We start from the raw sequence: 27520 nt of genomic DNA, 5'->3' as shown, positions 1-27520 counted from the left end.
ACACCAATGTTTCAATTCTCAAGACCTCCGGAGGAGATTATATTCGTACGGAAAGGTCAGATTACAGGGGCTAGAGGTATAATCACAGAAAGACAGGCACTTAGACACACTCTTATATTAACCCCGGACAGACGACAGACAAACGGGACAACGGCTGACTCACACGGGGGTTGATGACAGGAAAGCGGGTATCGATGGCTCCAGGTCCTCCTGGGCTCGGGGCAGGGTACAGTACGGTCCGGTCCGGTCCAAAGATGCGGGGAGGTATCGTCGCGCTGGGGGTGGCGGTGGCTTCTCTCTCCAAGCTGAGGCGCATCTGTCGTCACGTCCGGCGCGGGGCCGCGTATATCCGGCGGGGAGTGACACGCCCTCGGCTCGTTAGCTCCGCCCCAGATGGAATCGGCACGTTGCTTCTCATTGGGTGCGTGGGGGGGTTACTGGCTCCGCCCCTGACGAGGAGCTGACGGCCAGCCCCTTCGGGGTAACGCCGTGGAGCGCATGGTCATGGCGGGTAACCGAGCCGGTGTGAGGACGCACACTCCCCGCCCCTCTGTTGTTGTAGTCGTAGTTGTAGTTGTAATTGTTGTTGTAGTTGTTGTTATTGTTGTTGTTTGGGGAAGAAGATGGGAGGAGGTATGGGAAAGGTCCTAAACTCACTACTGATGCCATATAATCACATTCTGGTGCAACGAAGAGTCATAATTAATGGAGACGAGGCCTTAACTGACATAGAATAAGAATAGCTAGGAAGATGTCCGAAAGTTGTCTACGTGTGGTGCGGTGGACCTGGGCACGACATTTAATGGGGGAATAAGGGGAAGGTCGGCTCTACTGATTGTTATTTACATGCAATGGGACTAGGGAATGGGGGATTGGGGAAAGTTGGGGAGTATTGGAGAAAATAGGGGAATATTTACAAGCGGATATGGAGGCCAAATTCCATATTCGCAACATTGCACCCTTCTCTACCCTCGGGGCGTCCCGACCCGATAAATTTTTACCTACTTTAGTGTGGCACGCAATGTAGTTCCCTCTACTATTAACTCTACCCTGAGTGCGACAGTTTTACAGATATTCACAAATGAGTAAATATGTCCCCCTGCGACGTTGCACCCTTCTCCTCACAGAAACACACCCACAGGATAACCGAATCCGGAAAGAATTCGCAAACTACACATACAGCCGGTAGGGAGCATTATTTACACGACTACGCTGCTATTTACACTACGATCCAGGACCTGTTTTTTTTTTGGAGGAACACATGCAGATGTTATGCATAGAGAGAGCGCGCTTGCCAGCATCGATACACCAACCCACGAGTGCTCTGTGGCCAACGGCCTTTAATAACGTGCGGAGCACCCCGTCCCAGCATCAAAAGCACCACCCCACCGCCAATCGGTGCAGTCACCATTGTTCATTGGAATAAAAATAAATTCGACAACCCCTAACCCTGCAGGTGTCTCTTGCTCTTCGTGTGGCCTTCAGTGGTGTTAATTAACAGTGGTTCACCTTTATGGCATAGGTGCCACGTTGACCCATAGGTCCATCCCCGGGTGGTGCTTGGCCGCAAACGAACTGCGGTCCATTGTGGGTGGCCACAAACATTGCGGTCCATATGGTGTATCGATCCCGGCAGCAAACAGCGAAAGTGCAGGCCCACAACTGCGCAGCCAGCACCTCTCTCTCCTCTCTCTCTACCCCAAAGCCAGATCCTCGGAGGTGGGAGACAAAAGAAGAAACAAGTGAGTAAGGTGGTAAGGGCGCAAAAGTGCACGCAATATAAGGTAATGCACACTGGGGGCACATGGGAACCAGGTGAGACAGGTACGTTCCTATCGTACGCCCCCCCCCCCCCCCACCAGGTAACCTACATGGCCCCTCCCTTACCCCTTACTGTATCCACACAACACAACACTACCCATAAACATCTACTTTACAAATCAACAAACATCCCTACTGTCTTCCCCGTTCCTCCCATAAACCAAATTCGTCTTCTCTCCCTCCTAACCAATCAAATTTGCCATTTTCAACTCAACATCAAAATTTGCCATTACCAATTCATCATCAGTCCCTCCTAGGGAGGGAGAGATGGAATCACCCCAATGTCTCATCCACGTCGTGATGCGTCTCACAAATCCTCACAGCAATCTCATTTCCTGCAACAAACAAAGAAAACACAGGTGTGGAGTCATCATCATCACCACAGGTAAGTGGCTGCGTATGGTGCGACAGGTTCATCAATCCTAACTATTTCCTAAATGACTTTAACAACTTTACACTACCCGGGGTCTTTCTCCGGCCAAACCATTGGCCCTCTTACACTATGGGTTCTAAAAAACCAATTCCCATTGGCCAAACTGTGGTGCTCTTCAATTTGGGGTCTCACTCCCCCGATTCATCTCCCGGTGCCCTCGCACAATTTCTGGGCTGTGGCGTGTACCTCTCCCAGTGGGTCTACCCACCTGCACACCTCCACCACTGCAGTTGCCTCCGAGCTTACCTGCTCCTTACCCTAACCTATCTACCTGGGGAAGGCCCTCTGGCGCTCTCCCCACTCCGTGCCCTCTCTGGCACTGGGCTGCCCGATCCACACCCGGGATCCTCAGGCACCCACTCACAACTACCGGCTCCCAGAGCCCACCTGCGGCCTCACCTGGCCGACATCCTCACAGTGGTGGAGTGCCCAACCAACTACACACACTAACAGGCTACACGCCCAGCCATTTCCACAACACTAATGCACCCATCCACAACACCATTCTGCCACCGCACCACAAATGCCAATATCCAACCACAATTTACCTGTACCCTCTACCTAACACTTACACTACCCGCCCCGGGTACTCGTGAGAGGGGTCCACTCTTCCCCCATCCACACCTTCGCACCATGCACACCACTCCGTACCACTTACTCCAACTCTCTCCACACACCTGTACTTGCACACCTGTGCTCTCACACTTGGTGCCACCTGCACCCTTCTCTCCCCAAGCGCATTCGCGCTGATCCACACACTCACTACTCATACACTGCTCCACACACCTGTCCAGTTGCACACCTGTGCAATCACACCTGTCCAGTTGCACACACACGGCATCATCTCAGCTAACTACTCCCCTCTGAAACTTGCGCTTCCCAGTCGTCCCTTTAAACTATTGCGCTCCCACGTCATTATCATCCACACTAATCTACCTGCGTCCCCACTACAGGTATCAGTCACTAACTAAACTTAACGTTACCTAATGTCAATCCTCTCTAGATCCCTACACACAATATCCTAACCCACCCGGGCTAGTTTTCACTGCCATACACCCCATAAACTATTGCTCCTTTGCCCCACATGGGAAGGATGGTGGATTTGCCATCCCACCACATCGGGGGTCTCTCACTACCAATTTTGCACATCAAATTTCAACAAATTAAAAATTTGCCAATCACTACCCATCATCTGCCAATCACTACTGCCAATCCCTTGCCAATCATCAAATTTTGTTTTTCTCCAATTTTGGGTCCAAAACACTAACCTCATCACCCAGTCGACTCACTAATACCTCTCGGTGCGCCAATCCCTGTCCAAAGCCCGGCTTCGTAAAGCCAAGCAATGGATGCTGGTTGTTTTGTGCCAGCGGCTGGATGCGTCCGGCACTCGGTGCAGGGACGGGGGCTTACCCGTGCCGAGATCCCACACACCACCTCGGCGTGGAGCCATCCAATGTCCCGATCTCGACCTGCCGGCACGTCTCAACAAAACGCGGTCGCCATAACGACCCTTCCTATCGGGCTGCCAGCTCCGCCTAGTGGAGCACGGACGCGGCCGTTCAAAGCGAGGCCCAGCACGCACCGAGGGCCTGACTCGGCTATAAGTCGTTCTAAACTCTACCCCGTCTAACGTCGATGCTTCACCTGCATGCTTACATCCCGCAGCCCGTTCCTTGCTCACACATCCAGCCGTGCCCATGCTCCTCGTACCTTTCCTTACACACCCAGGTACCCTCATTCCACTCACAGCCTTGGTCACACACCTGACCACCGAACACTTTGGCACACACTCGTTGCTCGCACACCTCACCAAAACACCTCTTCGCGCCCCCTCCTCAGTCACCTCCTCTGTGACAATCACAGGTGTGCTCTCATTCGCACACCCAACCACGTGCCTCACCACCAACTCCAGCGTGCATTCCCACTCACGCTCTACCATTCCAGGTGTGCATCCTTCCATCCCAGGTGTACATCCTCGCTCACCTGTCACAACCAACTCACTCTCCTCGTCACTCTCAATACTCTCACCACCACTCTTGACAACGCACTCACCCTTACTCTTGACAGCGCACTCTTTCCCCATGCACCTGTCCGTTACACACCTTTCTCGCGCACACTCTCCCGTTACACCCTCTGTAACACTCACCACAGGTGGACACTCTTCCTTACTTCTGACAGCGCACTCTTTCCTCATGCACCTGTCCGTCACACACCTTTCTCGCGCACACTCCTGCGCACACTCTCCCGTCACACCCTCTGTAACACTTACCACACCACGCTTCCATGTGCTCCCTCGCACACGCGCTACGACCGACTCACTCTCGCCAGCACCCTCACTCCTTGGCACGCACTTTTTCCTCACACACCCCAGAGTCGGACTTTCTCGCACACCTCCTCTTTCGCACACCAGACCTGTCGCACACTTCACCAGTGGCCTCTCACGAACACCCGGGTCCATCTCGACCCCCAAGCTTATTAAATCCCCTGGCGCATCATACGCACGACCATATTGGTCACCACTTACACCGGGTCCTCTTCCTCTTCGCTTCTCCTCCATCACCTGCGAATCCCTCATCCGGTTAATGAGCACATCATCACGATCCGAACACAGACTTTGGACCAATTCTTTTATCTCCTCTTTTATCTCTTTCTTATCCCCTCTCCGTCGCTTCTTAATTTCGCTCATCCCTTCTTCCACTTCTTCTAATTTGTGCTTCACCTCTTTTATTCCCCGGTACGTCTCCTCAAGCTCATCCTCTAAGGCTACCTTGACCGTTTCCAGGTGCGTCCTCACCTGCCGGTCCTTCGTCTCCATTACCTCTATCACCTCGTCCAACCTCGTTGTCAGTCCCTCACGTACCATCTGACATTCCCTCTTTGTCGCTATCAAGTCGTTTTTTATGTCGTTTTGTGTCGCTTTCAACCCTCCTAATACCGCAGTGTTCCTTTGAACCTGCTCCACTAACTCCGTTTGTCCCACCGTCAGCTGCTCCACCTCCTGCGTCAGGTCCTCTATGCCCCCTTGTAACTTTACAGTCCCCTTTCTCACCTCCTTCTCCATGTGCTCCTTACAGTGCCTCACCTCCTCGCGCACTCCTCCGACCTCCTCACTCACTCCTCCTCTGATCTCCTCTCCCATCACTTGCATCTCCTGCCCAGATGCCACCCTCATCTGCTCCATTTCCTCCCTGTGAGCATCCAGTTTGGTTTCTACCCCCATTCTGACCCCCTCTATCTGCTGCTCCATTTGTTTAACTTCCCTTTCCGCTTGGTCCCTCATGTCCCTCAATTTGCCTTCCATACTGTTTTCTAACCCCTCTAACCCATTTTTCACTCCCTCTATCTGATTCTCCTGGGCAGCCATTCTATTTTCTACCCCCATTAACCCATTTTTCACTTCTTTTATCCCGTTGTCTAACCCCTCAAAATTATTGTCTAACTTCCCAAATTTCTTGTCTAACCCCTCACTGGTACCCCTCGCTTCGTCCCTCATTACCCCCATTTGGCCCTCCATTCGCCCACCATCAACCCTCATTTGCTCACTCTGAGCATCCATCCGGTTCCCCATTACCCCCATTTGGTTTCCCAAGTCATTCCTCAGGTCTTCACTTGTCTGGACCATGAGCGCCTTTATTTGTTCCATAAATAGGCCCCAATCCATCGGCGGCGCTGCTACGGTCGCGGGCGCGGTGACCAGCGAGGCGCCATTTTGTGCGTTTGCTACCCCCGCTGTTTCGCTCTCCTCACGTGTCTCAATTTGGTCCTGGACCGACCCTGCTTCACTCTCCCCTACCGGACCCCAGCCGTCTTGATCCGCCATAGCGCGACTTTCAAAATTCGGGTTTTGTAAAACAAAACAAATTTCGGCCGCTCCAAATTTTGACCAAATTTTTTTTTTTCTCTATTCGTTTTTTTTTTCTTCAAAATTTGGTCGGGCCTCGAATCTCACTCCCAGACACCAATTGTTACAGACGTGGCTTGGATGTTATTTACCGAGCGGTTTTATGGTATGACCACGTCTGCACAAGTTACCCGATTGTGCCCGAACGTTGACTAGTCGCGCGATGCTGGCTCAATAAGAAAAAGAAGACACCCGGCTGGATTACAATAACACAATACGACACCAATGTTTCAATTCTCAAGACCTCCGGAGGAGATTATATTCGTACGGAAAGGTCAGATTACAGGGGCTAGAGGTATAATCACAGAAAGACAGGCACTTAGACACACTCTTATATTAACCCCGGACAGACGACAGACAAACGGGACAACGGCTGACTCACACGGGGGTTGATGACAGGAAAGCGGGTATCGATGGCTCCAGGTCCTCCTGGGCTCGGGGCAGGGTACAGTACGGTCCGGTCCGGTCCAAAGATGCGGGGAGGTATCGTCGCGCTGGGGGTGGCGGTGGCTTCTCTCTCCAAGCTGAGGCGCATCTGTCGTCACGTCCGGCGTGGGGCCGCGTATATCCGGCGGGGAGTGACACGCCCTCGGCTCGTTAGCTCCGCCCCAGATGGAATCGGCACGTTGCTTCTCATTGGGTGCGTGGGGGGGTTACTGGCTCCGCCCCTGACGAGGAGCTGACAGCCAGCCCCTTCGGGGTAACGCCGTGGAGCGCATGGTCATGGCGGGTAACCGAGCCGGTGTGAGGACGCACACTCCCCGCCCCTCTGTTGTTGTAGTCGTAGTTGTAGTTGTAATTGTTGTTGTAGTTGTTGTTATTGTTGTTGTTTGGGGAAGAAGATGGGAGGAGGTATGGGAAAGGTCCTAAACTCACTACTGATGCCATATAATCACATTCTGGTGCAACGAAGAGTCATAATTAATGGAGACGAGGCCTTAACTGACATAGAATAAGAATAGCTAGGAAGATGTCCGAAAGTTGTCTACGTGTGGTGCGGTGGACCTGGGCACGACATTTAATGGGGGAATAAGGGGAAGGTCGGCTCTACTGATTGTTATTTACATGCAATGGGACTAGGGAATGGGGGATTGGGGAAAGTTGGGGAGTATTGGAGAAAATAGGGGAATATTTACAAGCGGATATGGAGGCCAAATTCCATATTCGCAACAATATATATATATATATATAATATATATATAATATATATATATACATATATATACATACACACAGTCACGTGAAAAAGTAAGTACAACCCATGTAAAGTTTTGACTATTTCAACATATTTCAACATACCGCTATTTGATCTTCATTTCAACAATATTGATAGATAAAGGTGATATAATATAACAAATATCATGAAACATTTACATTTTGTAGTCCATTGTATAATTATCTCGGTATAATATAATTGTATAATAGATCTCGGTCGATCGCCGAATTAATGCCAGGGGGGTTGACTCAGCCTGTCATCCTTCCGAGGTCGGCTAATTGAGTACCAGTTCACTGGTAATTCCCTGTTTGTCGTTGAAGGCGGCAAAAAGGGTTGGCGTCAGGAAGGGCATCCGGCCGTAAAACATTGCTTCAAAAAGGGGACCAAAAAAACAACAACTACCACGGTCCCCGAAAAGGCCAACCCCCGCTTTGCGGGGAAAAATGGCCTCTAAACGGTGGTTTAGTCCATTGTATAATTGAAATAAATATAAATGCAAATTTCGCATGTGGAAAAAGTAAGTACACCCCGACATTTATCACTACTTCAAATACCTAAAATTAGAATCAGGTGCACCAGCTCAGGTGCAAATGATTAGAACATCGTTAGAGAGGATCTTGAAGGAACCTCTCATTTAAACCTCAGACATTTAGTTTGGTTTGCTCTTTGTTGTTGAAGTGTGCGTCGTCACCATGCCTAGATCAAAAGAGCTCTCTGAGGCCTTCAGAAAGAAGGTTATAAATGCCTACGAGTTTGGGAAGGGATTTAAAAAGATCTCCAAACAATTTGAAATCAATCATTCGACTGTTCGGAAGATCATCTACAAGTGGAGAAGATTCAAACAGCTGCCAACTTGTTCAGGCCAGGCCGCCCCAGCAAGTTCAGCCCGAGAGCAGACCGCAAGATACTGAAAGAATACTCTAAGAACCCCAGAATGTCATCACGGGACCTACAGGTAGCTCTTGCCACTGTTGATGTCAAAGTGCATGAGTCTACCATCAGAAAGAGCCTGCACAAATTTGATCTACATGGGAGGTGTGCCAGGAGGATGATTAGAGCAGACCAGGAGAGAGCAGACCGCAAGATACTGAAAGAATACTCTAAGAACCCCAGAATGTCATCACGGGACCTACAGGTAGCTCTTGCCACTGTTGATGTCAAAGTGCATGAGTCTACCATCAGAAAGAGCCTGCACAAATTTGATCTACATGGGAGGTGTGCCAGGAGGAAACCGGTGTGCAGGTGTGCACAGGTGTGCAACAACAGGTGTATGTGGCTGTGTGGAATAAATAGTAGTGTGGAATATCTGGAGTATTGGAATTGCACAGGACAGCACAGTTGCACAGGACAAGATAACATCAGGACAAGACTAAAGTTTGCCAATGAACACTTCGGCAAAGACCAGCACTTCTGGAACAATGTGCTCTGGACAGATGAGTCAAAGGTAAAACTATTTGGTCACAGTACTAGAAGACATGTTTGGCGAAAACCAAAGACAGCATTTGACCACAAGAACCTGATACCAACTGTAAAGCATGGTGGTGGAAATATTATGGTTTGGGGCAGCTTTGCTGCATCAGGGCCTGGGCAGCTCACCATCATAGAATCCACTATGAATTCTTCATTGTACCAGAGGGTGCTTGATGATAATGTGAGGCCATCTGTCAGAAAGTTGAAGCTCAACCAAAGGTGGACCTTGCAACATGACAGACCCTAAACATAGCAGTAAATCCACCAAGGAATGGCTGAAAAGAAAGAAATGGAGGGTTCTGGAATGGCCAAGTCAAAGCCCGGATCTAAATCCCATCGAGATGTTGTGGGGGGTTTTGAAACGAGCTGTGCATGCAAGAAACCCCTCAAACATCGCATAGCTGAAAGAATTCTGCATGGAGTGGGTAAAAATTTCTCCAAGTCTATGTCGGAGACTGGTAGACAGTTATAAGAAACGCCTACTTGAGGTTGTTTCTGTCAAAGGGGGCAATACCACCTATTAGAGCCAAGGGTTTACTTACTTTTTCCACATGCGAAATTTGCATTTATGTTTATTTAAATTATACAATGGACTACAAAATGTAAATGTTTCATGTTATTTGTTATATTATATCACCTTTATCTATCAATGTTGTTGAAATGAAGATCAAATAGCGGTATGTTGAAAAAGTCAAAACTTTACATGGGGTGTACTTACTTTTTCACGTGACTGTATATATATATACACACACACACATGCACACACATATACACACACACGCACACACACACACACACATGCACACACACACACACACACACACACACACACACATATACACACATACATACATACATACATACATACATACATACATACATACATACATATTGTTACAGACGCGGTTTTGGATGTTAGTTTACCGAGCGGTTTGGTATGACCGCGTCTGCACAGTTTACCCGATTCCACTCGAACGTTGGCCGAATCGCGCTACGCTAGATCAATGAAGGAAAAGGACACAACGGCTGGATTAAATGACACGACACCAGGGGTACAGTTCTCAAGACCTCCGGAGGAGGTTATAATATGGGTTTGCAGAACGTTTAGATTACACGCACAAGAGGTACAGCACAGAAAGGTAGGCACTTAAACACGGTCTTATCTTAGCCCCGACAGACCACAGATAAACGGGACAAGACTGACTCACACAGGGATTGATGGCAAGGAGGGGCAGGTAGTCGATGGCTCAAGGTGCACCTTGGCTCAGGGACAGGATACAGCTCGGTCCGGTCCAGAGATGCGGGGAGGTATTCAGCGCTTGGAGGTGGCGACTTCTCTCTCCAAGCTGGGGGCGCATCTTACGTCACCTCCGGTAAGTGGCTGCGTATATCCAGCGGGGAGTGACACGCCCTCGGCTCGTTAGCTCCGCCCCAGATGGAATCGGTCCGCCGCTTCTTATTGGGTGCGGGGGGGTTACCGGGCTCCGCCCTTGACGAGGAGCTGACAGTCAGCCCCTGTGTGGTAACCCCGTCGGAGCACATGGGCAATGGCGGCTAACCAAGCCGGAGTGAGGACGCACACTCCCCGCGCCGCCGCCGCGCCGCCCCCGCTGTTGTTGTAGTTGTTGTTGTTGTTGTAGTTCCATGAGGAAGAGATGCGGGGAGGTATTGGGAGGTCCTAAACTTACTAACGGTGCCATACAATCACATTCTGGTGCAACGAAGAGTCAGAATTAATGGAAACGAGTCCTTAACTGACATAGACTAAGAATAACTAGCAAGATGTCCTATAGTTGTCTACGTGAGATGCGGTGGACCTGGGCACGACATTTAATGGGGGAAAAAGGGGAAGGTCGGGGCTACAGAGTGTTGTTTACAGACAATGGGACTAGGGAATGGGGGATTGGGGATAGTTGGGGAGTATTGGGGAAATAGGGGAATATTTACAAGCGGATATGGATGGAGGCCAAATCCCATATCCGCAACAATATTGTTATGAATTTGGGTAGTGATATGTAGAGCAGAATAGAGCTGAATAGGTAACATGCTTCGAGATGTCGCGGTAAGGAACACTACCTGTAATAAGTTCTTCATGTGTCGGTGTTTTGTCGGGTAAGATGTATAATTGTGAATCCACCAGGAGATTCGTGTGTTAAGTAGTATAGGGATTAATGAGTAGAGCCCTTGTATGTCTCACCTGGTTAGCCAAAGCTTTGTCCCTTTTGGCACTGCAGACCACATAGACACTTAGTTAGGATCCCTTAGTACAACACTAATAACGCCCTCCCCCCTGACATGACCTAGGAAGAAATCAGGCCAGGATACCGCCGATAATGGCCGCCACCATTTACACCTCCGAGAGGCCTATCCACCTCGCATAGCACGTGCTATGACCACGGAGTAGGGGACGGGAGTGAGAGTGACGCAGTGGGCGTGCACAGAGGCGAGTCGGTGGAGGCTCTGATTGGTTGGCAGCACGCCAAAGCTGACGTCATCGGCCGGAGATATTAACGGGGGCCGGATGCCATTTTGGGGCAGTTACATTCCTGGGTGGAGTTGAGAGAGAGTTGAGTGGAGAGAGGGAGTTGATGAACGAGTTGCCGAACGCCATTGGCAGTGGAGAGATCTGATCCCGAGTTCGTTTGAGGTGCGCACAAGTTGAGTTGGCAGTTCGCAGTTCAGCGCAGTTGATCCCAAACAGTTGGATTCCTGGCGGCAGTTCGCAGTGCGCAGAGCACAGTTGGATTCCTGGCAGCGCAGTTCAGAGATGCCGACCCGAGTTGGGCTGAGGTGTAGCCTGAGTGGAGCTTGCTGTCCTGCTTTGGGGCCTCTTGTGCGAATGGAGTGGGCGTTGGCTCGGGCCTTCGCGTTGCTATGGTGCTCGGAGGCGGTCGGAGAGGGCCGCGTGGGACGCCGAACGGGGCGGTGTTGGACGGCAGCCACCAAGACGACAAGGACGAGATAAGGCCGTATCCGCGAATACACTTTACATAAAAGACGTGTTATTTTGGTATTCATATTCCCCTCGTCTTGTGTTTGAGGTCTGGTGTGCGGGATCCAGATTTAGGAATATTTCATTACCGGCGCGTGCTTTTACTGTCCTTGCTTTTCCCAATAAACACTTATATTATTTTCTGTACATATTCCTGAACGCAGTTTACCGGGTGGTTGATGTTAACAGTTAAGGCTGCAGGGATCTTGCCGCTCCCCTCCATTCTACGCGCTTGGGGTGCTTTTGGTTTTGGAATCCGCCATTGAGTTTTCGCCTCGGAAGTTAAAGCCTTCGTGATCGGCATCCACGACTGCCAACTATTAATTTCGGCGGTTGCGCGACAATATATACATACATATATACTGTCGCCTCCGTAAGCCGATGAACACCAGCCTTGGACGGATAGGCAGAGCTGTCCTTAATTCCGAGGCGTGTAGCCCAAATTGGCGGTTGGTCCATCGCGCGTGGGTAAAAAAACAAAGCGCTTACCTGAACGGAAGCACACGGGTTTATTCCCAAACCCAACACCATGCAAACAAGACAACTAAAATTTAACAATAATGATTTTAATAACAAAATAAAGCAAGACAAAATAAATGTCGAGGTAAACTAAATTTCCTAAGGTGAGGATCCTCCACACAGATTCACAACACACAATAGGGGGAATGATGAAATAAAATAAAATCCCTTTAGCCGGCCAGCACTCAGCTTTGGCTTCAAGTGGCCCTCTTTGTGGAGAGTGGGGCAATGGCTAAGTTATCCTGTGCCGGAGCGCACAAGATGGTGCCAGAGGTGCCAAGGGTGGTGAGGCGAGCAGACGAGACGGCCTCCTTTCTCCTCCACCATCTGGGGAAGCACACGCTGCCTTCACCTTCCTTGCAAGCCGAATAATAATCGAAACTACTTTTCAATCGCCGCAGCAGACACCCTCTCCTCACAGCCCATACAAAATGGCCAAGCCTTCTCCTCCAGCACAAAAAACCCAAGAGCCTGATTCTTCTTTTAACGGTCATTTTTCCCTCAGAACGTTCTCGCTCTGATGTTGCACTGGCCAATCACCGAGCCCTCTCGAATCACCCTATGGTCGTGCCAATCACCCTGACGAACTTCAGGGCGTGGCCTGCCGCTTTGCTTGGCATGAGCGTCATTAAGACGTGGCTTACTTGCCGATCAGCAATGTTCGGGTACTGTCGGCGGTTCTGGTGGTTGTTATTGTTGTTGTTGTCATGGAGGTTTTTATGGCCGGTCATATTGTAGTTGTAAAAATGTAGGGAAAGCCACAGGAGGCAATCACACACTGGGGGAAACTAACCTTAATCTCTATCTCGATAACACAGCTTCACCCCCAGTGTGAAGACATAATATAAACAATATTAAGCTCCAGTTTCCCTGCTTAAATACATTGAGATGTCTCCTATGCATCCACGGTCCATGCTATACTTATTCGATCCCATCTTTACTATGGTATTCCATCATCTACCCCCCACAAACGTAACAATACACAATTACACATACATGCAGTCTTTACGAAAGCGGCACGAAAGATACTAGAGGAAAGCTGTGGGAGCCCAAGTCGGATTATACCTTCTGTATATATACTGAAACGCAAAAGAAACTTACCACCTTTGAAACCTTTAAATATCAACAATAACACTGCGTGTAGTAAATGTGTGAACTTATTTGTGGACAATAGTGTCCTCACTGTCACACAAAACGGTCACGGATGGTCACTTGAACCTTCAATGGTCACTTCATAGCACAGCTGTTGAACAGCCGTTTTGACTGTCAGTGATTAGCCAAGGGGTACGGGATGATTTTAATGAGCTGCACGTGATGTCTTGATATTTGCTTTAAAAAGGCCAGTGCAAAATGGGCATTTCAATCAACATGCCACGATTGTCAAGGGATCAACGGCAGCGTGCCCTGGGCATGCTGCAAGGTGGACTGAGCTACCGTGAGGTGGCACGTCGCTTTGGCTGTTCACACCAGACGATATCAGCCCTGGTGGACAGACACCCTCCACAACTCTGCAGATGACAGACCTCGATCAGGGAGGCCAAGAGTCCACTGCAAGGCAGGACAGGCAGATGGTCCGAAGTCACCTGCGGGATTGATTCCGTCCAGCATCCCGCACTGCGGCAGAAACTCCGGGGCGTGCAAACCCACGGATCTCCAATGATACTGCACGAAGACGACTGCATGACTATGACTGCTGAAGACCATACAGATGCCCCGTGATGACGGCTGCCCATCGCCGCAACCGACAGAGATGGTGCCAGCAGCATCAGCGGTGGACCTTGGCGCAGTGGAACGAGGTCGCTTTCAGTGATGAGTCAAGGTTCTGTGTGGACAGTCCTGATGGGCGTGAGCGTGTCTGGAGAAGAACTGGCGAGCGATATGCCGATTGTTGCGTGCGTCAAGCCAACAGGTGGGGTGGCCCAAGTGTGATGGTGTGGGCCGCCATATCAGGCCGGTACAGGACGCCACTGGTGGTTGTGGATGGGAATCTTAACGCCCAGCGGTATGTGGATAACATCCTGCGACCTCATCTGCTGCCATTCCTGCTAGACCACCCAGAACTGAGAACCTTTCAGCATGACAACGCTCGTCCCCATGCTGCTCGCTTTACCACTGCATTTCTCCAAGGCGAGAACATCAACACCATGCAGTGGCCTGCGCTCTCCCCTGACCTGAATCCTATAGAGCACCTGTGGGATGAGCTTGGGAGACGCGTAGTTGGCAGGGCCAGGACACGGGCAGAGCTGCTTCAGACATTGAGGACTGAGTGGGACAGAATCCAGCAGCAATCCATCCAAAGACTGATAGGCAGTATACGCCGACGATGCACTGCCTGTATCCAAAACAATGGTGGCCACACACGCTATTGAAAGGGGACTGACATTGCACCCTGTGCTGTTCTGTACTGTAGAACAAACTGATGAGATGGTGTATCTTGGTCAAAAACTTGACGTCATCAATAAAATGCCAATGTTTCAATTTTGGTTTGTTTTATTTTGAACTGTTACAATTTTATTACATTTCAAACAAGTGGTAAGTTTCTTTTGCGTTTTCGGTCTTTTTGAAGTTGGTCAAAATGGTCAAATTTTTCGGTCAAAATGCCCATTTTGCACTGGCCTTTTTAAAGCCAATATCAAGACATCACGTGCAGCTCATTAAAATCATCCCGTACCCCTTGGCTAATCACTGACAGTCAAAACGGCTGTTCAACAGCTGTGCTATGAAGTGACCATTGAAGGTTCAAGCTACCATCCGTGACCGTTTTGTCTGACAGTGAGGACACTATTGTCCACAAATATGTTCACACATTTACTACACGCAGTGTTATTGTTGATATTTAAAGGTTTCAAAGGTGGTAAGTTTCTTTTGCGTTTCAGTATACATATATACTGGTACATTCATATATACGTACACATTACACATACATTCAAACAAACAACATACGTTACCTCCATTATATATGGAAGAGTACCCCTTTTAATGTTTTTATTTACATTTATCTGAGGCTCATAGTGGAGCTGGTAAATAAACCACCTGCAGGACAAAGCATTTGTAGACATCGGTGTACTTTAATGTGAATTATAAGGACATTGGTGGATAGTAGACAGATGTGTATGGTCCATGGGATTTGAACCTGGATTCTGAGCATCATGAGCCATCGGTTCAGATGGGAATGCGAAACAAGCCAATTTAATTCCTGCATTCATATATTTTTCTCCAAATGTTTTTGTTTGTTTTTTGCTCCAAAAATCTACAAAAAGCTTGCATGGAATATATAGATATTTGTTTTATTATTGTTTGTTTTATTATTTTAAATATTATTGTTTTATTATTGTTTGTTTTATTTGTTTATATTATTATTGTTTGAATATGTAGATATTTATTATTTGTAACCAGTGTTTTATTATTTTTGGCAATCCCTCACCTGAACCGATGCGTGCAGTGGGTTCCGTATGTTGGGTGTTTAACCATAGAGGTAGTTTGACTTTTCCATTTGTGGGGCAAGGGCTTGATATTAATAATATGGGTAGCTATGTCTGACTTCCAAAATTACCGTTTGTTACTGTAGTTACAATGTATGTGAAATCACAAATACAGTTTACGTTATTTATTGTTACATTTAAATGCGGGATGTTTTATCTTAATTGTAAACTACTTAATAAAATTAAGGTGTGGGCATTGCACACCCAGCCCCCCCAAACCCCGCCGGTGTGTTTAACATTGGTGGATGCTGTATGCAGTGGGTCCTGGCTTTTGAAGTGTTCATCCCGCTGGTGCTCTTCTTCATCTTGCTTGGCTTGCGGATCAAGAAACCGGCCATCACTACGCGAGAGGGTACGTTTCATGGTCTTCATAAGCAAATTTTGGCACGAGTGCACCATCTATTGTGAGTGGTTGATCTGCTCACTGTGCTAATGGTATGCAGGTACGATAAAATATATATCCGTGCTTGGCTCGGTTCGCTGCGCTCGCCTCACCAAGCGTCGTTACTGAGGAACGGGCTTATTTTAGCTGAGGTTAATGACTGTACCTGAGTTGATGTGTTGTCATGATTTACACCAATCATAACACAAACAATTATTTTGCACAAATGTATTTGTTATGTTTGTGATATTACATTTTTATAGGCAATTTACGTTGAAGATTTAGGTTGAATGTTTTTTTTTTTTCAAGAAAGAACCCTCGAGCACGTACATAGGGGAGGGGTAGGTGCAGACTGGAAGTTTGGGACGATTACACCTCACCACCACGTAATTCAAAACACCTCACCACCACGTAATTTAAAACACCTCACCACCAAGTAATTCAATCAACTCACCACCACGTAATTCAAAGCACCTCACCACCAAGTAATTTAAAACACCTCACAGCCATAAAACACGGAATAAAAACACCTCACAGCCACGTCATTTAAAAAACACCTCACCACCAAGTAATTCAAAATACCTCACCACCACATAATTCAAAATACCTCACCACCACGTGATTCAAAACCACCACTACGTTATTAAAAACACCTCACAACCACGGAAACAAAAGTTTGAGGGAGTCGTTAAGTGACAACACAAACACTGCCCAGATGTGTAGATGTATAGATAAATGACTGTACCCGAGTTGCCGTTTTGTCATGGTTTAAACCAATCATAATTCAAACAATTATTTTGCACAAATGTATTTGTAATATACGTGATTTCACATTTTATAAACAATTGAAGTTGAAAAAAAAAAATCCTGAAAAAATTCCAAAAAAAAAAACTTTTGGAAATATTTTCAAACAAATACCCTTAGGACATACCGACGGGAGAGATATGTGCATATCAGAAGTTTGGTACGATTTCACAAGAGTTTGAGAAAATAGTTCAGTGACAACACAGGAGAACACAACACAAGGCAGACACTGTACAGATATATATATATTGTTGCGAATATGGAATTTGGCCTCCATATCCGCTTGTAAATATTCCCCTATTTTCTCCAATACTCCCCAACTTTCCCCAATCCCCCATTCCCTAGTCCCATTGCATGTAAATAACAATCAGTAGAGCCGACCTTCCCCTTATTCCCCCATTAAATGTCGTGCCCAGGTCCACCGCACCACACGTAGACAACTTTCGGACATCTTCCTAGTTATTCTTAATCTATGTCAGTTAAGGCCTCGTTTCCATTAATTATGACTCTTCGTTGCACCAGAATGTGATTATATGGCATCAGTAGTGAGTTTAGGACCTTTCCCATACCTCCTCCCATCTTCTTCCCCAAACAACAACAATAACAACAACTACAACAACAACTACAACAACAATTACAACTACAACTACGACTACAACAACAGAGGGGCGGGGAGTGTGCGTCCTCACACCGGCTCGGTTACCCGCCATGACCATGCGCTCCACGGCGTTACCCCGAAGGGGCTGGCTGTCAGCTCCTCGTCAGGGGCGGAGCCAGTAACCCCCCCACGCACCCAATGAGAAGCAACGTGCCGATTCCATCTGGGGCGGAGCTAACGAGCCGAGGGCGTGTCACTCCCCGCCGGATATACGCGGCCCCGCGCCGGATGTGACGTGAGATGCGCCTCAGCTTGGAGAGAGAAGCCACCGCCACCCCCAGCGCGACGATACCTCCCCGCATCTTTGGACCGGACCGGACCGTACTGTACCCTGCCCCGAGCCCAGGAGGACCTGGAGCCATCGATACCTGCCTTTCCTAGCCATCAAACCCCCGTGTGAGTCAGCCGTTGTCCCGTTTGTCTGTCGTCTGTCCGGGGTTAATATAAGAGTGTGTCTAAGTGCCTGTCTTTCTGTGATTATACTTCTAGCCCCTGTAATCTGACCTTTCCGTACGAATATAATCTCCTCCGGAGGTCTTGAGAATCGAAACCTTGGTGTCGTATTGTGTTATTGTAATCCAGCCGGGTGTCTTCTTTTTCTTATTGAGCCAGCATCGCGCGACTAGTCAACGTTCGGGCACAATCGGGTAACTTGTGCAGACGTGGTCATACCATAAAACCGCTCGGTAAATAACATCCAAGCCACGTCTGTAACAATTGGTGTCGAGGAGTGGAATTCGAACCCGGGACTAAATTAGTTAGGCCCAAATTTTGGGAGGGAAAATCGAGCCGGAGCGCGTACGGCGCTCGACCGAATCGATTCGGAGCGCGTTTCCCGCGCGAAATTATAACGGCGAAATTTGAATTTGTTTTACGAAAAAAAAAAAAAAAAACCGAATTTTGAAAGTCGCGCTATGGCGGATCAAGACAGCTGGGGTCCGGTAAAGGAGAGTGAAGCAGGGTCGGTCCAGGACCAAATTGAGACACGTGAGGAGAGCGAAACAGCGAGGGTAGCAAGCACGCAAAATGGCGCCTCGCTGGTCACCGCGCCGGCAACCGTGGCAGCGCCCCCGATGGATTTGAACTCGTTTTGGATACAAATGAAGGCCCTTATGGCCCAGAATTGTGAGCAAATGAGGGCTGATAGAAAGCGATTGGGTGAGCGGTTGGGAAACCGGATGGATGCTCAGGGTGAGCGATTGGAGGACCAAATGGGGGTAATGGGAAACCGGATGGATGCTCAGGGTGAGCGATTGGAGGACCAAATGGGGGTAATGGGGAACCGGATGGATGCTCAGGGTGAGCGATTGGAGGGCCAAATGAGGGGTACCGGTGAGGGATTAGAAAAGAAATTTGAGGGGTTAGACAACGGGATAAAAGAAGTAAAGAATGGGTTAACGGGGGTAGAAAACAGAATGGCCGCTCAAGAGAATCAAATAGAGGGAGTGAAAAATGGGTTAGAGGGGTTAGAAAACAGTATGGAAGGCAAATTGAGGGACATGAGGGACCAAGCGGAAAGGGAAGTTAAACAAATGGAGCAGCAGATAGAGGGGGTCAGAATGGGGGTAGAAACCAAACTGGATGCTCACAGGGAGGAAATGGAGCAGATGAGGGTGGCATCTGGGCAGGAGATGCAAGTGATGGGAGAGGAGATCAGAAGAGGAGTGAGTGAGGAGGTCGGAGGAGTGCGCGAGGAGGTGAGGCACTGTAAGGAGCACATGGAGAAGGAGGTGAGAAAGGGGACTGTAAAGTTACAAGGGGGCATAGAGGACCTGACGCAGGAGGTGGAGCAGCTGACGGTGGGACAAACGGAGTTAGTGGAGCAGGTTCAAAGGAACACTGCGGTATTAGGAGGGTTAAAAGCGACACAAAACGACATAAAAAACGACTTGATAGCGACAAAGAGGCAGTGTCAGACGGTACGTGAGGGACTGACAACGAGGTTGGACGAGGTGATAGAGGTAATGGAGACGAAGGACCGGCAGGTGAGGACGCACCTGGAAACGGTCAAGGTAGCCTTAGAGGATGAGCTTGAGGAGACGTACCGGGGAATAAAAGAGGTGAAGCACAAATTAGAAGAAGTGGAAGAAGGGATGAGCGAAATTAAGAAGCGACGGAGAGGGGATAAGAAAGAGATAAAAGAGGAGATAAAAGAATTGGTCCAAAGTCTGTGTTTGGATCGTGATGATGTGCTCATTAACCGGATGAGGGATTCGCAGGTGATGGAGGAGAAGCGAAGAGGAAGAGGACCCGGTGTAAGTGGTGACCAATATGGTCGTGCGTATGATGCGCCAGGGGATTTAAGAAGCTTGGGGGTCGAGATAGACCCGGGTGTTCGTGAGAGGCCACTGGTGAAGTGTGCGACAGGTCTGGTGTGCGAAAAAGGAGGTGTGCAAGAAAGTCCGACTCTGGGGTGTGTGAGGAAAAAGTGCGTGCCAAGGAGTGAGGGTGCTGGCGAGAGTGAGTCGGTCGTAGCGCGTGTGCGAGGGAGCACATGGAAGCGTGCTGTGGTGAGTGTTACAGAGGGTGTGACGGGAGAGTGTGCGCGAGGAAGGTGTGTGACGGACAGGTGCATGGGGAAAGAGTGCGCTGTCAAAGGCAAGGAAGAATGCACACCTGTGGTGAGTGTTACAGAGGGTGTAACTGGAGAGTGTGCGCGAGAAAGGTGTGTGACGGACAGGTGCATGGGGAAAGAGTGCGCTGTCAGAAGAAAGGAAGAGTGTCCACCTGTGGTGAGTGTTACAGAGGGTGTAACGGGAGAGTGTGCGCGAGAAAGGTGTGTGACGGACAGGTGCATGAGGAAAGAGTGCGCTGTCAAGAGTAAGGGTGAGTGCACTGTCAGGAATGGAGGTGAAAGTAGTGAGAGTGACATGGAGCGTGAGTTAGTTGTGACAGGTGAGCGAGGATGTACACCTGGGATGGAAGGATGCACACCTGGAATGGTAGAGCGTGAGTGGGAATGCACGCTGGAGTTGGTGGTGAGGCACGTGGTTGGGTGTGCGAATGAGGGCACACCTGTGATTGTCACAGAGGAGGTGACCGAGGAGGGGGCGCGAAGAGGTGTATTGGTGAGGTGTGCGAGCAACGAATGTGTGCCAAAGTGTTCGGTGGTCAGGTGTGTGACCAAGGCTGTGAGTGGAATGGGTGTGCCTGGGTGTGTAAGGAAAGGTACGAGGAGCATGAGCACGGCTGGATGTGTGAGCAAGGAACGGGCTTCGGGGTGTAAGCATGCAGGTGAAGCATCGACATTAAACGGGTTAGAGGTTAGAGCGACTTTTAGCCGAAGCAGGCCCTCGGTGCGTGCCGGGCCTCGCTTTGAACGGCCGCGTCCAGGCTCCACTAGGCGGAGCTGGCAGCCCGATAGAAAGGGTCGTCATGGCGACCACTTTTTGGTGAGACGTGCCGGCAGGTCGAGAGCGGGGCATTGGATGGCTCCGTGCCGAGGTGGTGCGTGGGATCTCGGCACGGGTAAGCCCCCGTCCCTGCACCGAGTGCCGGACGCATCCAGCCGCTGGCACAAAACAACCAGCATCCATTGCTTGGCTTTACGAAGCCGGGCTTTGGACAGGGATTGGCGCACCGAGAGGTATTAGTGAGTCGACTGGGTGATGAGGTTAGTGTTTTGGACCCAAAATTAGAGAAAAACAAAATTTGACGATTGGCAAGGGATTGGCAGTAGTGATTGGCAGATGATGGGTAGTGATTGGCAAATTTTTGATTTATTGAAATTTGATGTGCAAAATTGGTAGTGAGAGACCCCCGATGTGGTGGGATGGCAAATCCACCATCCTTCCCATGGGGGGCAAAGGAGCAATAGCTTATGGGGTGTATGGCAGTGGAAACTAGCCCGGGTGGGTTAGGTTATATTGTAGGGATCTAGAAGAGATTGACATTAGGTAACGTTAAGTTTAGTTAGTGACTGATACCTGTAGTAGGGACGCAGGTAGATTAGTGTGGATGATAATGACGAGGGAGCGCAATAGTTTAAAGGGACGACTGGGAAGTGCAAGTTTCAGAAGGGAGTAGTTAGCTGAGATGATGCTGTGTGTGCGAGAATTGAACAGGTGTGATTGCGCAGGTGTGCAACTGGACAGGTGTGTGGAGCAGTGTATGAGTAGTGAGTGTTGTGGATCAGCGCGAATGCGCTTGGGGAGAGAAGGGTGCAGGTGGCACCAGGTGTGAGAGCACAGGTGTGCAGGTACAGGTGTGTGTAGAGAGTTGGAGTGAGTGGTACGGAGTGGTGTGCATGGTGCGAAGGTGTGGATGGGGGAAGAGTGGACCCCTTTCACGAGTACCCGGGGCGGGTAGTGTAAGTGTTAGGTAGAGGGTGCAGGTAAATTGTGGTTGGATATTGGCATTTGTGGTGCGGTTGCAGAATGGTGTTGTGAATGGGTGCATTAGTGTTGTGGAAATGGCTGGGCGTGTAGCCTGTTAGTGTGTGTAGTTGGTTGGGCACTCCACCACTGTGAGGATGTCGGCCAGGTGAGGCCGCAGGTGGGCTCTGGGAGCCGGTAGTTGTGAGTGGGTGCCTGAGGATCCCGGGTGTGGATCGGGCAGCCCAGTGCCAGAGAGGGCACGGAGTGGGGAGAGAGCCAGAGGGCCTTCCCCAGGTAGTTAGGTTAGGGTAAGGAGCAGGTAAGCTCGGAGGCAACTGCAGTGGTGGAGGTGTGCAGGTGGGTAGACCCACTGGGAGAGGTACACGCCGCAGCCCAGAAATTGTGCGAGGGCACCGGGAGATGAATCGGGGGAGTGAGACCCCAAATTGAAAAGCACCACAGGTTGGCCAATGGGAATTGGTTTTTAGAACCCATAGAGTAAGAGGGCCAATGGTTTGGCCGGAGAAAGACCCCGGGTAGTGTAAAGTTGTTAAAGTCATTTAGGAAATAGTTAGGATTGAAGAACCTGTCGCACCATACGCAGCCACTTACCTGTGGTGATGATGATGACTCCACACCTGTGTTTTCTTTGTTTGTGTTGCAGAAATGAGAATTGCTGTTGGATTTGTGAGACGCATCACGACGTGGATGAGACATTGGGGTGATTCCATCTCTCCCTCCCTAGGAGGGACTGATGATGAATTGGTGATGGCAAATTTTGATGTTGAGTTGGAGATGGCAAATTTTGATGAGAGTTGAAAATGGCAAATTTGATTGGTTAGGAGGGAGAGAAGACGAATTTGGTATATGGGAGGAACGGGGAAGACAGTAGGGATGTTTGTTGATTTGTAAAGTAGATGTTTATGGGTAGTGTTGTGTTGTGTGGATACAGTAAGGGGTAAGGGAGGGGCCATGTAGGTTACCTGGTGGGGGGGGGGGCGTACGATAGGAACGTACCTGTCTCACCTGGTTCCCATGTGCCCCCAGTGTGCATCACCTTACATTGCGTGCACTTTTGCGCCCTTACCACCTTACTCACTTGTTTCTTCTTTTGTCTCCCACCTCCGAGGATCTGGCTTTGGGGTAGAGAGAGAGGAGAGAGAGGTGCTGGCTGCGCAGTTGTGGGCCTGCACTTTCGCTGTTTGCTGCCGGGATCGATACACCATATGGACCGCAATGTTTGTGGCCACCCACAATGGACCGCAGTTCGTTTGCGGCCAAGCACCACCCGGGGATGGACCTATGGATCAACGTGGCACCTATGCCATACAGGTGAACCACTAATAGTTAACACCACCAAGTGCACCACAAGAAGAGCAAGAGACACCTGCAGGGTTAGGGGTTGTCGAATTTATTTTTATTCCAATGAACAATGGTGACTGCACCGATTGGTGGTGGGGTGGTGCTGTTGATGCTCGGGAAGGGTGCTCTGCACGTTATTAAAGGCCGTCGGCCACAGAGCACTCGTGGGTTGGTGTATCGATGTTGGCAAGCGCGCTCTCTCTCTATGCATAACATCTGCATGTGTCCCTCCAAAAACAGGTCCTGGATCGTAGTGTAAATAGCAGCGTAGTCTTGTAAATAATGCTCCCTACCGGCTGTATGTTTAGTTTGAGAATTCTTTCCGGATTCGGTTATCCTGTGGGTGTGTTTCTGTGAGGAGAAGGGTGCAACGTCGCAGGGGGACATATTTACTCATTTGTGAATATCTGTAAAACTGTCGCACTCAGGGTAGAGTTAATAGTAGAGGGAACTACATTGCGTGCCACACTAAAGTAGGTAAAAATTTATCGGGTCGGGACGCCCCGAGGGTAGAGAAGGGTGCAATGTTGCGAATATGGAATTTGGCCTCCATATCCGCTTGTAAATATTCCCCTATTTTCTCCAATACTCCCCAACTTTCCCCAATCCCCCATTCCCTAGTCCCATTGCATGTAAATAACAATCAGTAGAGCCGACCTTCCCCTTATTCCCCCATTAAATGTCGTGCCCAGGTCCACCGCACCACACGTAGACAACTTTCGGACATCTTCCTAGTTATTCTTAATCTATGTCAGTTAAGGCCTCGTTTCCATTAATTATGACTCTTCGTTGCACCAGAATGTGATTATATGGCATCAGTAGTGAGTTTAGGACCTTTCCCATACCTCCTCCCATCTTCTTCCCCAAACAACAACAATAACAACAACTACAACAACAACTACAACAACAATTACAACTACAACTACGACTACAACAACAGAGGGGCGGGGAGTGTGCGTCCTCACACCGGCTCGGTTACCCGCCATGACCATGCGCTCCACGGCGTTACCCCGAAGGGGCTGGCTGTCAGCTCCTCGTCAGGGGCGGAGCCAGTAACCCCCCCACGCACCCAATGAGAAGCAACGTGCCGATTCCATCTGGGGCGGAGCTAACGAGCCGAGGGCGTGTCACTCCCCGCCGGATATACGCGGCCCCGCGCCGGATGTGACGTGAGATGCGCCTCAGCTTGGAGAGAGAAGCCACCGCCACCCCCAGCGCGACGATACCTCCCCGCATCTTTGGACCGGACCGGACCGTACTGTACCCTGCCCCGAGCCCAGGAGGACCTGGAGCCATCGATACCTGCCTTTCCTAGCCATCAAACCCCCGTGTGAGTCAGCCGTTGTCCCGTTTGTCTGTCGTCTGTCCGGGGTTAATATAAGAGTGTGTCTAAGTGCCTGTCTTTCTGTGATTATACTTCTAGCCCCTGTAATCTGACCTTTCCGTACGAATATAATCTCCTCCGGAGGTCTTGAGAATCGAAACCTTGGTGTCGTATTGTGTTATTGTAATCCAGCCGGGTGTCTTCTTTTTCTTATTGAGCCAGCATCGCGCGACTAGTCAACGTTCGGGCACAATCGGGTAACTTGTGCAGACGTGGTCATACCATAAAACCGCTCGGTAAATAACATCCAAGCCACGTCTGTAACAATATATATATATACTAGCGGGGTCACCCGTGGGAATCCCACGGGCATGGATGTGTGTGACATTTCGACATATTGAGTTATATGCTGCACATTCATTTTTACAAAATGGTTACTGGCAAGTCATCAGATCCAGAAATGGTGTGAATTTAGTTATTTCACATAATATGTGACCCCTCACTCCTCTCCACCTGACACTCTCCTGTCTCCACCTGACACTCTCCTGTCTCCACCTGACACTCTCCTCTCTCCACCTAGCACTCCTCTCCTCTCCAAACCCTCACATCCCTCTCCTTTCCAATCCCTCACCTCTCCAATCCCTCACACTCCTCTCCTCTCCAATCCTTCACACGCCTCTCCAATCGCGCCTCACACTCCTCTCCAATCGCGCCTCACACTCCTCTCCAATCGCGCCTCACACTCCTCTCCAATCGTGCCTCACACTCCTCTCCAATCGTGCCTCACACTCCCCTCCAATCACTCCTCTCCAATCGTGCCTCACACTCCTCTCCAATCACGCCTCACACTCCTCTCCAATCGTGCCTCACACTCCTCTCCAATCGCGCCTCACACTCCTCTCCAATCGCGCCTCACTCGCCTCTCCAATCGGCTTTCCCCGTCTCGTTTCTCTCCTTTTTCTCCCGTCTCGTTCTTTTTCTTGCTCCAAATCGGCCCGTCGGAATCGGAAATCGGCCCGTCTCGCCCGTCGGCCCGTCGGAATCGGAAATCGGCCCATCTTGCTTTTGTGCTTGTGCGTAAATAAATTGTGTTCATGACACCATTTCTGGTGTTGGGCTAGCGGCTAGGGTGCCGGCTTAGGATCCTGGGTTCGAATCTCGGTCGATCGCCGAATTAATGCCAGGGGGGTTGACTCAGCCTGTCATCCTTCCGAGGTCGGCTAATTGAGTACCAGTTCACTGGTAATTCCCTGTTTGTCGTTGAAGGCGGCAAAAAGGGTTGGCGTCAGGAAGGGCATCCGGCCGTAAAACATTGCTTCAAAAAGGGGACAAAAAAACAACAACTACCACGGTCCCCGAAAAGGCCAACCCCCGCTTTGCGGGGAAAAATGGCCTCTAAACGGTGGTTTTTACACCATTTCTGGATCTGATGACTTGCCAGTAACCATTTTGTAAAAATGAATGTGCAGCATCTAACTCAATATGTCGAAATGTCACACACATCCATGCCTGTGGGATTCCCACGGGTGACCCCGCAAGTTTGCATTGACGTTCGTCGATGGACTCGTTCGCCCGTCTCATTCGTTTTCTTGCTGCATCCTGTTCAAGTCTGCGTTCTTCATCGATCGTCTCATTCATTTTGGAAATAGAAGTTTCCACGCAGCGCATGAATTGTCACGATCCTCAAGAGGAATTTGTCTCGTAATCATCAAATGATAAATGGCAAGTAAATTATATTGTGGAAAATTAAAGATTTCAAATAAACCTATTTAAAGTGTATTCGCACATAACTAATTTTAAAAAACGAAGAAATATCTCTCGGTAATTTCCTGAAACATATTTTACTTCCGGCTAATAATGTTGAATTAAATAAAAACGAAGAAATATATGTCGGCATCATTGTTGACGTTTTTGTGACGACTGTCATCAAACGAAAAAGTAATATATCTTAACGGAAAAGCAAAAGCGAATTTTTAATATATATCGACACGTTGCCGTCGGTGTCATGTTGGGCGGTGTATGATACACCATGACGCGATTTTTTAAAATATATCTCTGCATTTTCCCGCGTGTGTGGAATGTTCTCAATTATTGCTGACACCGAGTCCAAAACCATCGATAAAAATGAAATCATATGGTGAGTTAGATTGGAGATAAAGGCGTGAGAGAGACTCAATGGCCTTGAAGTTGAAGTTACAGGCGTTTGAGAATTCATTTCGTTCTATAAACGGCAACTTTCATTGGATTTCCTTCCCGTTTTTTTTCAACCGAGTCGAAAACTATGTTAGCGACTGTGAAAAATGAAATGATATATCGAATTTTTAATATGTATCGACACGTTGCCGTCGGTGTCATGTTAGGCGGTGTATGATACACCATGACGCGATTTTAAAAAATATATCTGCATTTTCCCGCGTGTGTGGAATGTTCTCAATTATTGCTGACACCGACTCTAAAACCATCGATAAAAATGAAATCATATGGTGAGTTAGATTGGAGATAAAGGCGTGAGAGAGACTCAATGGCCTTGAAGTTACAGGCATTTGAGAATTCATTTCGTTCTATAAACGGCAACTTTCATCGGATTTTCTTCTCGTTTTTTTTCAACCGAGTCTAAAACTATGTTAGCGACTGTGAAAAATGAAATGATATATCGAATTTAAAATAGATATCGACACATTGCCGTCGGTGTCATGTTGGGCGGTGTATGATACACCATGACGCGATTTTAAAAAATATATCTCTGCATTTTCCCGCGTGTGTGGAATGTTTGTGGAAAATTAAAGATTTCAAATAAACCTATTTAAAGTGTATGCGCACATAACTAATAAAAAAAA

At 49.0% G+C, this 27520-nt stretch overlaps 1 protein-coding gene across 2 annotated transcripts in view; it reads left to right on the top strand.

Moving 5' to 3' along the window:
* The window catches only part of ABCA2 (ATP binding cassette subfamily A member 2), a 137273-nt gene that overhangs the window by 21238 nt on the left and 88515 nt on the right, over positions 1–27520 (top strand). For both annotated transcript variants that reach the window (XM_078767176.1, XM_068133968.2), the window contains exon 2: positions 16096–16189. In XM_078767176.1, the coding sequence (XP_078623302.1) occupies positions 16096–16189 (94 nt within the window). The remainder of the gene's footprint in view (positions 1–16095; positions 16190–27520) is intronic.

The sequence above is a fragment of the Myxine glutinosa genome, chromosome 13, assembly GCF_964187855.1.
Source record: "Myxine glutinosa chromosome 13, kmMyxGlut1.1, whole genome shotgun sequence".
Classification (NCBI taxonomy): domain Eukaryota; kingdom Metazoa; phylum Chordata; class Myxini; order Myxiniformes; family Myxinidae; genus Myxine; species Myxine glutinosa.
Note: the sequence above shows the minus strand (reverse complement) of the source record. Positions and strands in the feature narration are given on the sequence as shown.